Below are 15,898 nucleotides of genomic sequence, written 5' to 3'. Positions count from 1 at the left end.
CTGCATGTGACAAAAATCTCTCATATTCTTCACATGTTTGGGCCATGCTTAGGTTCGTGTAATATATGGTTTCTGTTTTTCTCAGGACTGGCCATTTCAGAGAACACAGGCATGCTAATTCCTCCAAGGTCAAGATAAACAGCTCAAACCCCTCCTGCTTTGATTATCTTAATGCAGACATTAAAAGTCCGGAAATTCAATTAAATCGCTGCCTTGTGCCGCTGCTAGTGAGGTAAAAGCAGAAGCCAAAGAGACACCGAGGCACTATCACATCGCTGTGGATTAATAAGAAGGAAAAAAAGGACAAAGTCTGTGATCTGTGCCTCTGAGAAAGGGCATCTAGATGATAAGGATCAAAGGAGAATTTTACAGCAAATGTAGTGCCTGCCAGATGATTGGATGCATTCATGAGAATAGATGCAAAACTGCACACTAATGTTCTCTGCATTTAAAGAAATTCTGTAAGAAACCAAGGTCACTCTGAGAGGACTGTAATAGAATAGATCATAAAATTTGCTGTTTGCTGTGTAAATCAACATTAGCCCAATGAAATGAAAAAAAAAAAAAAAAAAAAAAAACCAGCATACACCAAACACCACCTCTGTACACCACCACAGTGGATTTGAAATGAAGCAATCAAGATGTGATTGAAGTGTAGACTTTCAGCTTTAATTCAAGGGGTTTAACAGAAATATTGTATTAACCATTTAGGAATTACAGCCATTTTCTACATAGTCCCTCTGTTTTCACAGGCTCAAAAGTAATTGGACAAATGACGATAAGTAGTTTCATGGCCAGGTGGGGCTTGTTTCCTCATTATTTCATGAAAAATGAAGAAGATAAAATGTCTGGAATTGATTCCAAGTGTTGAATTTGCATTTGTAAGCTGTTCATGGGAACTCTCAATATGCAGTCCAAAGAGGTGTCGATGCAAGGGAAGGAGGCCATCATTAGGCTGAACAAACAAAACAGACCTATCAGAGAGATATCAGAACGTTTAGGATTGGCCAAATCAACAATTTGGTACATTCTTAAAGAAGGAATGCACTGGTTATGGCATGGGCATGCATGGCTGCCAATGGAACTGGGTCACTGGCGTTTATTGATGATGTGACTGCTAATAGAAGTAGCAGGATGAATTCTGAAGTGTATAGAGCTATACTTTCTGCTCAGATTCAGTCAAATGCTGCAAAACTGATAGCACAGCGCTATCAGTACAGGTGGATAATAACCTAAAACAGTGAAAGCCACCAAGAGATACCGTGAAAGCAACCCAAGAGATTTATAAGGCAAAGAAATTAAATGTTCTTAAATGTCCAATGACCTCAACCCAATTGAGCGGGCTTTTCACTTTTCACAAACTGAAGGCAGAAAGACTACCACTAACTGAAGTCAGCTGCAGTAAAGGCCTGGCAAAGCATCTCAAGGGAGGAAACTCAGCATTTCGTGATGTCCCTGGGTTCCAGACTTCAGCCAGTCATTGACTGCAAAGGATTTGCATCCAAGTATTTAAAATAATCTTAATATTTGTGATTGTTAGTTTGTCCAGTTACTTTTGAACCTGTGAAAATGAATGGTCTCTGTAAAAAATGGCTGTGTTTCCTAAACAGTTAATGCAATTTTTTGTCACACCCCTTAAATTAAAGCTGAAAGTCTACACTTCAATCGTATTTTGACTGCTTCATTTCAGATCCATCATGCTGGTGTACAGAGGCAAAATTACGAAAATTGTGCCACTGTCCAAATACTTATGGACCTGACTGTATATATCATATATTCTTTAATCTATGAGAATATGTGAATAATTTACAAACATCTGCTCTTCTGCTTCTATTGATTACCTGTTTTTATACTGTATACATTTGAGAAAATAGATTTGAGATTCAGACTAACATTTGGACTAACGTACATATGATCAACCAATTTCGTACAACAGAGGATAAAAAAAGCATCTTCTCTCATTGGATCGATACAGACACCTCTTTCGCAGATTACACTACAGACCCCCAAACAGGAGAATTAGATTTTCTCGTTTACATCTTATTTTTCTTCTCATCAGACATCTGCAGCTTTATCGGTTAAGTGACATGACAAATCATTTGCTTTGCGTTTGAAGGCTTCATGATTGCCAGCTGTTCTCATATAACGCATAAAACCCCAGTGCTGGAATTTGCCCACCACTGGGTATATTTGTTCCCTTATTTTCAAGTCTCTATTTGCCTGCTGGTCACACAAACCGAATGAATTTCTCAGCAAGTCACTCTTATGAACCTTTGACTTCACTATGACTTTGAGAATACACAAGAATAATTCATGTGCTCTGGCAAGTTTCTATAGATGAGTAGGGAACTGCATTCAGAGCTCTAGAGGTTCACTCTGGATAATTTTTGCACCCTGATCTTATTCTTGCAACCTTCTTTGTCTGGTCTCATGAGAGGCCAGGTGTGACTGTTGATTAGTTGAAGGGGCAGAGGGACAGCAATGACTGACACACAGTGGCCACTTTATGAAGGCTTAAGGCCTTGAGATGGAGGTCAGTGAGACTGAAGCTTTGTTTCAAAGCCTCTTTCCAGCTGCAGTCCAGCCCTTTCTTGTCAAATTGCATTCACTCAGGAAATGAAGCTTCAATGGGGGACCATGTTTAAGTGGCAGCTCTTGGGTATTCCGAAGTAGGAGAATATAGCGGGAGAGCATTGCAAATCTGACGGTTTTGATGGATGTACCGTGGTTAAAGTTTCCTTATTTCCTTGCTTTATGATTTTTAGCCCTGCATAGTTTTATAATATGCACTTTATGCTACATGTACAGACTTTTACCATTGATCTTTGTATGGCTAGACATTAAATGGGTAGTGATATACAATCACAGCTAAAGTAGTTAAACAGTTGACTTTGTGATTGAATGATCTAATTCATCATGAGTGTTAGGTCATAACTGATCCGCCCACGTAGTCAGAGCTCAGTCACTGATGAACACTGCCTCTCTGACCCTGGCTTGCAGTTCTGCTCCCTTGAGTTTGTCCTCCACATCTGATCTCCTCATCTGTGGTGGGCAAACTGCCACCTGCAGAGAGCTGAAAAACCCCGCACCAAGATTTATCTCTTCATGAAGAGCATTAGCATAATGTCAGATCATTAAAAGTCAATTATCCTACCCTGTGTGGGTATGTGGGGTATGTGAGTGCTTTAGAGTGTTGTCTAATAAGTAACTTGGAAAAGGTTTCAACAAAGTTTTCCCGAACAGGAGGCATTTACATTCCTCTACAGAATTTTTGGCACCCTTCCTGAAAATGAGGAAACATTAGTAATATGCAGTAAGGGATAATTCTAGGTTAAATGTTGTACAAAGTTGTTTTAAGGAGTGATTTTTTTTTCTTTAAAAGACTTATGAAGAGATCACGAAGGGATCTTGTATTCCTAGGTTTTTGTATGTGGACACTCTCTTCAATTCACAGATTTTCAGTAGTACATAATCCAGAGACTGAGATGCACGTTGCAAAACACTGATGTGTTTCTACCACAATTTTTGTGTTGTGTGGCAGGTTTTCTTTCTCATCTTTCTTTCTCATGTCTTTTTCACCAAACTTGCCAATGGTGTCCATGGCCAAAAAGCTTTTTTCCTTATCTGACCATAATATATGATTTTAATTGGAGTTCCAGTGATGCTTTGTGAAGTTCAGGCTCTGCATTTTCTGGGTTGCTCTCAGGTAGGACATATTTTATGCAAGTCTTTAAAACAGTTTGTTGTTATGGAAGAATTATCTAATAGTTAAATTAATCAAACTTATCAACAAAACTGCACTGAAAAATATGGAATATGCAGTCAATCAGATTTACTAAAAACTATTATATATAGTTTACATAAAAATATTAAGTTTCTCATCAGAACATTTCATTGCTTCTAAGTTTCTAATTACTGGATTGAATCATATAGAGTGAGCACGATCAATTCATGTAGCATTAACATATTAACATAATGTAAGCCAATTACATTATGAAATCCTGAGAAGGTGTTGGCATTGATGGGAACCATAACTATAGTATGGAATTAACATGGTTAAAACTTGTGCAGTAGAATAGTGCAGCGTAATATTAAGATTCAACTTTATTGTCACTTTATTGTCATAAGTATATCAGTTACTTATAATATAAATGTCTGCCTAGCCTCTAGAAGGGTGCCAATAATTCTGGAGTTTAAATATTCTTGTATATTCGGTTTGTATAAGTTGTGTTCATTTTATATAAGCTGCAACCTGCCATTTTTGTCAAGTAGCCATGCCTTTTCCTCTGGGCTTCCTCTGTACCTTGCACTGTATCTATAGACAATGAGACCTACTCTCTGTAGTCACTCTCTGGAATTGGTTTTTGGAGCTATTGCAAAATTGGAAGTAATGAAAATTACACTGAAATTGCAGAATGGAACCAATTTGACTTCTGATTCCTCAGATTTTTCTGCAGCAAACTCACCATTCTTCTTGTGGAGAAATTATAATTAGACCATTGTTATGATTTTCATGAACATTGACTGGCCATAAAGTAACTCATGTAGTGTTATACACCCGTTTAAGGTATTTACTCCTCACATGCAACTCCAAACACCTGCATGATGTGTTTGTGCTCAGTAGACTCAAAGTTGACCCAGAAAAAGTGTGTGTGACGTATCCCACTTTCTCACCGGCTGTTATGCCGGCTGTTTTCAGCAGGTGCAAGAACCATGGAGGTACATGATATTTCACAAAGGGGAGTCAGTGGGTAACTCACATAGTCACATGTGCCATGACTAATGGTCTATGTCTCTGCTTTTCCTACCTGTGTTCTTGTAGTAGGATATATTACCATCTTTTGGGACCTCTTCACTTCTTTGCTAATTTTCTTGATGTGCATCAGACATTAAAATGGACCATTTTGTGTGTCAAATGATTAAGTGTTTACACTAACTGCTGTCACAGGATATAGCTGTGTGTAATAGGTATTTTCACCTATTGTTTGGGGGAATACAAAAACTTTATTTTATATAGTTGTGGTTTCAATAGTAATGAACATTATAAGTTAAAAAATATACTTTTAAGGTGAATGACCATCATTAGAAAGCATTTGTAAGGAATTAACTGAATTGGCCTGAACATCCTTTTCAAAACAAAATTAGTGTTAGGCATAATGTATGTTCTGATGCTTTTGTGGTTATGAGCATATTTTTAAATCCAGAGTAGAAGAAGAGGCATGGAACACATGGGGGTAGTACATATGGGGGTGTTATAAATAAGCAATGCTGCATATGCAGCATTGCCCTCTACTGGAAAACTCTATCAGGATCACAGAGTTTTATATCCTTGTCCACACTAGTGTTTCAGCAGAGTTCATTTCTCTGTGAAAATTGAAATGTCGAAGTGTTACAGACATTGCAATAATGAAGTGTACTAGTTTTACTTTAGCATTTTTTTGCAATGTGTTGCAGAATTACAGACCTTATGACTATTTTGTTTTTGGAATCACTGATATCAGTTACTTAAACACACAAACAAACACTTGTACATGTGGTTCTCTTGCCTCCACTGGCCCAAACTCCCTCTCATCGACCCTCTGCCAGAGGCCCTGGCACTATCCAGTTCATCCTAATTAGAATTAATAATTAAAAATAGGAAATCAATGGGTTCAAATTAAGTGCCACGAGAGCAAGCTTTATTGGGTTGACATTGTCTATGGAATGCATGCTTTTGGTCACTGCTGACCTCGCACGTGTCCAGCATCCACACTTTAATCCCACCTTCCTCTTTATTAATGTCCTTCATCTTTGATTGGAGGCATCTAAATAAACCAGCATCTCTTTTCCTGTTTCTTGCCTGCATGTGAAATGGATAAGAGAGCTTGTAACCCCCTTGGGGAAAGATCTGTGTGGAATGAAGAGGAGAAGAATTATTAATTGGTAGCGGTGGCCGCTGGTGAAACAATCTGCTGATGAGGACACTTTTGACTTTTTGTTGAATAAGCTGCTAGTTTTGCTGCACTGGGTCAAGGCTTTTCCCACATTATTCACCAACTGTATAATGACCCCACTTTTGCCTACATCATTCACTTCCAAGATTCCCTTTTCACTCTCTATTGGTTACCCCTTAACTGCATCATCTTAATCATCAGCTTTTATTACATATACCATTCCTACTATGTTAGTAAAAGAGCTATTACTTGTTATTAGTCAACCATTAATTAATCCAATTAACGTTCCTAGTCTTGGGTATGTGCCTGACTTTACAAGGGTGCAGTGATTAAACGTATTATTAAGTGAGCAATTTATTGCAAAAATGTAGTCATGAATCAATTCAATTAATTTCTACAGACGAATAAATTACATCTGTATAATGTACAGTTCTGGTTATTAGGACCCATCATAGCACTGAGACTGTAATATTCATGGTAGTGAGTCATTTTGTTTGCTACTGACTCTGAACATTCTTCTCTGCTTGTCGTCTTAGACCTTAGTGCTATCTTTGATGTAGTAGAGAACACTGACCCTTAATCATCAAGGTTGCATAGAAATGAGTGGAGATTTGAGTGCATGGAATGACGTATGAAAGACTCTGATTCATGAAACTATTATATGACATAAAAATGAGTGCAAATGATGAATCGGCTTAAACTACGTGGAAACATGCTCCTACCCACTAGTCCCTGATTTACATGTCTTATGCACAGCACATCCCAGCCTCATATACATACACAACCTCATATACATTCCACATTCCACATTACATGAACTTTTTCCCTCTGCTTATTTCAGTTATAAATATTGCTAATCATAATTCTAGGTTTTAACTAGAAGTGAGAAAATTGGTTATATTAGATCTATGTTAACTATGCTGTACTGGTAAATTCTTATGTATATATATTTATAATTTCTTTTATTGTACTCATGTCTTTGATATCTTGATTTTGCATTATTTACATACAGTTGTAGAACAGCCTTCTGACACCTTTAAAGTATACTGTATAGTTATTGGTACTATATGCTACATAAATGAAGAGTTCAATAATGACTTCTTTCGGGTTACCTATACAAAACCTAGAATCTGAGACTGAATAAGAACTGATTTGTTTTCTTAAGGATCCTATTGATCCAAGCTCACATTTAAATAGACCTTGAAGAAATGACCCAGTTGTATCCTTGGCAGAACATCTATTCTGCTCAGTCATTAGTCAGTAATTAATTTGGTAGCAATGTCAGTAAACATTCCTCCCTGAACACAATGTTATCAAGGGACGTACTGCAGATTAATAATGATTCCTCTACTGGTGCTGGGTGAGTGCAGGTCCCCACACTACCTCTTTCTCAGCAGGAAAAGAAACCCACAGTGAGAGTTTGTCTGGGATGAATGAGGGCAGTAGGGATGACTAGCAGCATAGTGGCAGCTACAACTCACACACCCTTCTCTCTGTTATTCCTGCTCAGCACTATTCACTGCTCATGACTATCGGCAGGTCTTTCTGTATATTTAGAAAAACGTCCATCAGCACTCTTCATGTAAGGCATCCCAAAAGCTTTTTCCCTCTACAGCGGCCAGGTTCGCTCTACAGGCTAATAAATAATGTTGTGATGAGTGTCAAAGGAGCCCTAGAAAGGACGGTGGGCCACATCGTGCAGAGAGTATTGGCAGTTTTTATGGTAGTATGCTTAGCAAAGCTGCCAAGTGACATTTATCACCAAGTTTACCAAATAAACATTGCTTTCACACCAAGCCCTCAGAGCAATACAGCTGTCCTTGTAGGCCCATTAGGCTATGACAACCAGACACAGGACTCAGATAAATGTCTTGAAGGTTACTTATGGGGGAAAGCACATGATATGAATCTGTGCTTTGTTGTTTTTTCTCGTCTGTACTGTCATTGTAGCAGTGCTGGGGCAGTACTTTCATACCTATAACCAGAATGATCCAGAATACAGTATGTTCTGTATTTGAATATGTATTAGACTGATTTGTCCAGAGGCTTTACTCCTCTCAAAATAATACGAATACTGTGACTGATTATTTGTGTGTCTGTAATAGTTATATTCTACATTACTTTAAAAACATTTTGTTATACTTTTGATAAGAAATGAAGTCAGAAATACTTACGATGTCATGACATGCTATCAGGCCAGCCAAAAGAGGTTTATTGGGGCAGGAATCATACTGCCCCATGCTCACTAATCAGTGGAGGAGGAGCAGCAGACAACAGTTAATGACAGAGTTGCCAGACTGGGCTCATTTAAAATACTCAGCGCATACCAACGTTTTGTTTTATAGCAAATCATTGGAATTAAATCTAATTAATTTCTGCAAAGAAGGCAAAGTGTAAGTGTAGACAGTGTGCTTATGATATACAGAACAATTTTTATTGTAAGATATATTGCAAAAATGGGAGAAGGAGAGGGAGATTATTGAGTGGATAATGGATAATCAGAAACGTGCAAAATACTTGTTTCCCACCCAATACTGAGAAAAAGAAGAAAAATGTCTGCCTTTTCCAATGCTCATTTTTGGGGACTAGTTTCAAGTCTTTTGTGTGGTTTTTGAGATGTAGTTGGGCTGGACGTTTTGCTGAAACCTGTAAATGCTAGTTAATAATATTATAACACAGTTGGAAAAAAAAAATCTAAAACCATTCACAACAAGCTGCTAGACTGAATGCTAGATGGCTATATGTTGTTGGTTAATGATATTAGCTCTACTGTGCCTTGCACATGAGAAACACACCTGCTGTATCAAACACAGCTGAACAAAGGTACGTCTAAAACTGCTCAAAACGAGCTGCTAGGTAATAGCCTATAGGATAAGTCAAGTGTGATAACCTCTTCACTTATTTTATGATCACGAGCCACTGCTGAGTGTGGCTCTCTATTGTTAGCCATTTATTTAAAGTGCCAGTGTTTAGTATGGAGGGGAAGCACACTTGCCATCTTTGGCCCTAGAGACATTGGCCCTAAAGGTTGGAAAACTTTATACCTGATTTTATATTTAAACAGCTTTTTAAAACACACACACACATACACACACACACACCTGTCCCTAACTGTCTATATTTACCTATTATAATACTGTTCATTTCAGTATAAACAAAGTATTTTAAAAAAACTTGATTGACACTGTTTTTTGAGGCCTCCAAAAATATTTTTATTTGCTGCAACCTTGGACATAAGCACCTCTAACTCAGCTTCACTGAAATGTATATTATAATGTATAATCTACACCATTCTGTGCACACAAATCTGTGCTCATTTATGCAGCTTGGATGATTAAGGTGCACTTTTGATAGGAATAGACACAAACACAGCATATGAATCAATCTCTTTTACTGTGCTTTTTTTTAACAATGACTGATTCATACACTTCTGTTCCTCTTACACATATTGAGATAGCATTCTAACCTTAGAAATCAGTTTCTACTTGGCCAGAGTTTGATGTTGTTCTTCTTCTTCATTTGGCTGCTCCCGTTCGGGGTCACATAGCGGATCATTGGTCCACATATTTGATTTGGCACAGTTTTTCCTGATGCAATTTTATCCGTGCTTGGGACCGGCACTGGAAGTGCACTCTACTTGGCAAGAGCTTATACTGGTAAGAAGGTGTTCAAATCAGTTTTCCCATCTACTATGAGCAGAATATTCTTCTCATGTTCTTCTCATTTCTCAAGTTACTTAATGACTTCATTTTATTAGGAACTACTGTATCTGTATAGCAGAGATGCATTCACTGCAAAAAATATCTTAGCAAGTGACAATATCTTGAATATGGGAAAATGTATCTAATGTTTCTTATTATGATATTATTATAAATCAAATATAGGATTATTCTGTCTGTTCAAATATAGGATTCATTCAGATAGTCTGTTTTTAGATGCTCTTACCCATTTCAAGGTTTACATTTTCTTATTTTATTGGCAGATCACTTCTTTCTAGAAATAAATACTTATAAATACTTGTATACTTAAATTTTAATACTTAAAAATGATCTGCTAATAAAACAGGACTATTTCAAGCATGAAATCAGTAAAAAAAAAAAAAAAAAAAGGTCTAGAAATAATAATCTAGTATTTTAGTAATCTTATATTCGGTTTATTGTGATCTTAATAAAAGGAAACACTAGATACATTTGGCTATATTCAATATATGGTAACGTGCTAAGATGTCATTTTTTGTGGTGTTGAATGTAAATTTGTGTTTAAATTTAGAGTTTGTGTATAATCTTGTAAAAATCTGTTTTAAAAGGTATAGGAAAAGGTTTTGTACTAGTACTACTGAAAGCATAGAAACACTACTCATCTTTTGCTTTTCAGTTTCTTCACTGATTGTAACTCAGTAAGACTTCCTTCCTAGTACACCTTCCCAGGATTACTCATGTTTACTTCCTAAGGTCTACACAAAATGCATTGTTACACTTTCCATATGTCTTTCTAATCCATTTTTACCAGATTAGACCACTGGATCTCCACTCTTACACAAGTACAGTGTACCAATTAAGATCTGCTGCTGTGAGTGAAGTTTGTTGAGAGAAAGTGCATGGGTTGCATACCCAATACACACCCTCTTATTTGCTGGTTAGGGCAAAGCCTGGTGCCATTAATGCGGGTTACGTTACAGGTCTCACTACTTGAGTTGAAGTTTCTGCCCACACATAGAAACACTCATTCAAACACTCCCAAACAAGCTTCTCCCCATGGGGCCTGGTGTGCCCATCCATTTATCCATAATTCCCCTCAGATTTCTACTCATTTTTGTGAGTAGCTTTTGTTTCCTAACCTTCAAAACCAAACTGGTGCACATCATGCTGTATGTATGTTTTTGCAGCCTTTCCTGTGGTGCTGAATGATCTCTGGCTCCTTAATCACTGCTAAATGCTGTCAGAGGTCCACAGTGACAGACGGGTTCCGGTGAGTCTGTAAAAGCTTCTGTGCAGAGAGAGATGGCAATTTAATGGGCTTTAGCTGGAGGTGGGCTAAGGAGTCACCTTGCTGGGGAAAAGGAGACTTTAAGTCTTCCAGTGGCAACATGTTGTGAAGCTCCTGGGGGGCCCAGAGGGTAAAAAACTTCTGCAAGTTAAGTTCTGCCTGAATTTCCCACTTTAGTTGTCTGTTCTTTTCCACAGTAATTTAGTGCCTTTGCAAACGAGCCACACAGGTGGATTTCTGGCTATATCAGGGCTCACTCAGCAGCTGAAGTTGAAGAAGCGAGGCTTTCACTTTAGGTCTGATGAAGATTTGACGAAGTCTGGGGTCAGACAGCTGGTGATGTGATGTGTTTGTCTGCTCTCTCTCATCAGCGTGGGAGAGCTGAATGGTGGGGGGTGGACAGATGATTGACTGTAAGCGGAGCAAGCGATGAACCGCTCATCCATCTCACCCGACCACCCACCGACTCTCCGCTTCCACAGGGGCTTGGTCATTTGTGTGGCATGTGAGCTCAGCCTTCATGCCAGATTTACTCAAATCAATACCTCGTTCAGCCACCCCCTCTGGGCCACTTAATCCAGCATACTCCAGCCAAGTCTGAGAAGACACTGCCACTCTGCTGGGTGACCCCCCTCTGCGATGTGACGGCTTTTTCTCCCACTGTTGATCATGTGCTTCAGGTTTGCCTGGCAAAGAGACCAGCCATGGCTTCCTCCCTGCCAACAGGTTTCATTAAGACCTCATCCTTTTCTAACACATCTCTCTCAACTCAGCCAAATGAGCACAGGTAGACCATTCCCCAAATCTGTTAGTATTTATCAGCAATGAAGCCAGAATCAATACATAAATATTCACTTCCTGAAGCTCAGGCTTCACACTGGTGTTTTTTATTGCAGTGTCTGCTGGAGGTGAATGAGAGACATAAGTCTGTCCGAATCACTGCCAATTTATGTCCAGCGTCTTATAAAAATGTCAGTTGTGACAGGGAAATGTCTGGGAAAACGCAAGAATGGTGAAGCTCTACCTTAGTGATTTTATTGTTTTCAGTGATTTAAATGACTTCATTTAGTGTTATTAGCAACTTACTAATAGAGAAAGTATAATATGTTTGCTTATAATGAAGATTTCCAGTTCTTGTATATTTGATCACAAATTATATGCCTGACATAGATCTATATCTACAGTCTTCTTTGAAAGTATTGTAATGGCAAGGCCAGTTCTTTTGTTTTTGCTATACACTGAAGACATCTGGCCAACAAAAGAACTGGCCTTGCTGTTCCAATACTTTCAGAGGGGACTGTATATATATATTAGTAACAATTAGTAAGCAGAAGGCTGCCATGCGATGGACTGGCATCCCATCTACGGTGTATTCCTACTTATGTATTTCCAGTTTGTTGATTGTAGAGAAATGTTATGTTCCAAGACGACATTTGTTCAAAGTTACTGTTCACAATATGGTTTAAAGTATCTGGTCAATAAGATTCACCGTCGTGAATTTTCATACTCACTTGTCATGAAACCTGACTGTCTGCATTGACACAGGTGATATTATTAAATGTTCCATTTCAACAATAAGTGTGCTGACTGGTTCACCACTTTTTTTTTATTATCAGATTGCTGATCTTGACTGTAAGCCCTCTAGAATTCATTAAACATGAAGCATGGTCCTGGCCTTTGATCCTTCCTCTGCTCAGAACTAGAGATGGCACGATACCATTTTTTCGTTTCTGATACCGATACTGACACTTTGACTATCAGCCAATATCGATATCCATCCCAGAATTTTTTTAAAACTACTAAGCTATACAATTATTTTTAAACTGAAGCACTTTAAAATACAGGAAAAATGCATAGCTAAAAACATGACTTGCAAAACCGCAGCTTTCACACAAAATCACTTACCCTGCGAATATAATAAATATTATAGAGCATCCAAATCCAATTCCAATCTTTTCCATTTATTACTGGATTGTACCAAATAATTTTTTTTCTGATGTCCGATCTACCTTTTTCTTTTACTGGCATAGGCCCGATACTGATCCTGGGTAACAGAATCACGTCATCTCTACTCAGAACATTTACTTCTTACCCCCACATAGACTACATACTAACAGAAACATCTAGACATCTGGCTTGGTGGGTTATTTCAATACAAACCTTTTACTAACTCTTTATTTGAATACTCTACAGATGTTCATCAACAGATGCTCATTCACAAGTTGATAGTCTATAGATTATCTACTAAATATCAACAAACTTAGGGTAAAAGTATAGGGTAAAAATCTCTTCCTCCCCCATGACAGACTAGATGGCTCTATATACTACTGAACAACCCAAATGTAATCCTAATATGCCTATCCTGCTCCACATCACCACTCATGCGTGGCATTTCTACAAACCTGTTGGTATTTCTTTGTGTATAATGCGTTCAGCCGTAGAACTAATTCAGATGTATCTGTTTATCTTTGCAGTGTTGGGCATGGCTCTATCTCTATATCCTTACACTTGTAGAGTGTTTTAAATGTTGCTTCATACTTTTGGACTTATTTACTCAGGGGTTGAGTGATGGGTGTAGATGTATTTGGCTCATTTATACATGCTACTGGCAATGGATTTTGGCCTGGTGCTCTAGATACTTGCCTGCTCACATTTCTTTGTTCCTTTTTGTCCCTCTGAGTGTGTGATAACCTTGGACTTTAACCACTGCACTCCCACACTTGCACTTCATCTGGCAAACATTTGTTTTCCCTGAACACCCAGTGCCACGTTTTTATGGTGCTATGTAGCATTTGCATTTCCATTCATTTACATTCAAGATTTACAAGATTTGTAGCACAATTACATATAATTGCTACAAGGTTCTGTATATGCCTTTGTTGAATGATTAGGTGCTATCTTTATGGATAGGAACTATATTACAAATTCTGTTTCATGGTTACAAGAGCTGGAATTAAAAACCACATATCTGAGTTCTGAACTGTATTAGTTTGTTGTTTACTGTAATCATTAAAATGAAGAATTCTTCAGAAGAAGATGGGTTTTCCTGTAAAGAATGGACCCTCTCACGGTTCCTGTCATAAAATTCTATCTTAAGGAATTGCGTCTAGCCATTATCACATTTGGCTTGCTAATTAGGCATCTAGATCCAGACACAAAGTTTTATTTTGGCAGTGGAAATTGTTGTAAAATAAAATAGAAATAAAATTGAATTGAATTTAATTGGGTTTGGAGCATTACTCACATGGTAGTAGTAATGAGCATTGCCATTCAAGAATTGGAATGTGACACACATTGATTATTTTCTTCTCTGCAGCAACCTATTTGTTTTACTGCATATTTAATAACTTTATGCCCTTTGTCTAAATTATTACAATAAAACAGAATGAAAACTTGTGTATATGGTTTCTAGATTATTTCTAATAGACCCATAAAATGCAGTATTGTTTTTGTTCATCTGTAATTTTTGCGTCCTCTGTGCTTGTTTTTGTGCCCCAGGCTGTGAGAGTGGCTACTGGGGACCTCATTGCAGTAACCGTTGTCAGTGTCAGAACGGAGCCCTGTGTAACCCCATCACTGGGGCTTGTGTCTGCACGGACGGCTACCAGGGCTGGCGATGTGAGGACCCCTGTGAGCCTGGCTACTATGGCAAGGGTTGCCAGCTGCAGTGCCAATGTCTTAACGGAGCCACCTGTCACCACGAGACAGGTGAATGCATCTGTGCCCCTGGGTATATGGGTGCTGTGTAAGTAGCTTATCACACATACCAAATGCATAGATATGGTCTCCTGTAGTGTTGCATAACACCATTACCAGTGCTAGCACTTTCTGATGCATTGTGCAGTTAAGATTCTTTTATTTTAGTTAAATGTAATTACTGTTGGATTTTCATGTTGCTTGCTGCAACCCAATGCAGTGGCACTGAGCTAGTCTGAGTGAGTTTTTGTTCTTGTGCTATGGCAGCTGCGGTGTGCGCTGTCCCTCCGGCAGTCATGGGACCCAGTGTGAGCAGCGCTGCCCCTGCCAGAATGGTGGAACCTGCCACCACATCACTGGAGAGTGCTCATGTCCAGCTGGTTGGACCGTAAGGCTCACTGCATACAGCCGGTGAAAGACTAAATGTAGGAAATTGACAAGGGAGATGAATGAAAGAATGACAGAGAGAGGAGGGGAACAGGGATCAGGGGACAGATGATGAGGTGAAAGGTTGAGTGAGAGTGAAGGAAAGGGGAACGAAGGATGACTGATGGAGGAATGGATGACATGAGATGGAATGAAACTGAGAGAGTCATGGAGAAAGGGTAATTGGGGGCTAAACTAGGGGTTAAATGAATATAGAGTTTTTGAGACAGGGGAGTAGTGGGGTAGAGACAGAGTGGCAGGGATACTGCATATGGGGAAATTTAAGAGTAAAAGAACTGCATGCTATCTGCAAAGAACCTCAAATCAGTTGATGCTCATTATTAGTATTAAAAATGAAACGTGCAAAGTCTCATTAATACTCATTATGTGTCATCTTTTTGTTAAATCCCTGAGGTTTTTAGTGATAACCTTGATTCGATTTGTGTAAATTGGTGTCTTTTATTCTCCAACACTCACACACATTCTTTCTTTATTACACCACAGGGGTCTGTGTGTGCCCAGCCCTGCCCATTAGGCAAATTTGGCATCAACTGCAGTAAGGACTGCTCGTGCCGTAATGGGGGACTGTGTGACCACATCACTGGACAATGCCAATGTATGGCAGGTTACACTGGCCGCAGGTACACAAGAGGGTTTAAAACATGAAATTACCACTCCATCAGTACAGTGATAAATGGTGACCTTATTTCTGCTATTCATGGCTTTTGTAAGTGTGCAAAATTTCACTTTATCTAAACTCCTTTGTCCTCTAAATGACACTTGAACATGACCCTTTTATTGTGGCCAAGCCATAAGTTCCATTATGTTGCTTTTCACATTAAGGTTAAGAATTATTT

At 38.5% G+C, this 15,898-nt stretch overlaps 1 protein-coding gene across 5 annotated transcripts in view; it reads left to right on the top strand.

The window, feature by feature from the left end:
• The window catches only part of megf11 (multiple EGF-like-domains 11), a 109,904-nt gene that overhangs the window by 55,585 nt on the left and 38,421 nt on the right, over positions 1-15,898 (top strand). For all 5 annotated transcript variants that reach the window (XM_053234966.1, XM_026927092.3, XM_026927089.3 and 2 more), the window contains 3 exons: positions 14,418-14,664; positions 14,883-15,003; positions 15,546-15,682. In XM_053234966.1, coding sequence (XP_053090941.1) covers positions 14,418-14,664; positions 14,883-15,003; positions 15,546-15,682 — 505 coding nt within the window. The remainder of the gene's footprint in view (positions 1-14,417; positions 14,665-14,882; positions 15,004-15,545; positions 15,683-15,898) is intronic.

Source organism: Pangasianodon hypophthalmus, chromosome 6 (genome assembly GCF_027358585.1).
Source record: "Pangasianodon hypophthalmus isolate fPanHyp1 chromosome 6, fPanHyp1.pri, whole genome shotgun sequence".
Taxonomy (NCBI): Eukaryota; Metazoa; Chordata; class Actinopteri; order Siluriformes; family Pangasiidae; genus Pangasianodon; species Pangasianodon hypophthalmus.
The sequence above is the reverse complement of the archived record's forward strand: the minus strand, read 5'-3'. Positions and strand labels throughout refer to the sequence as shown.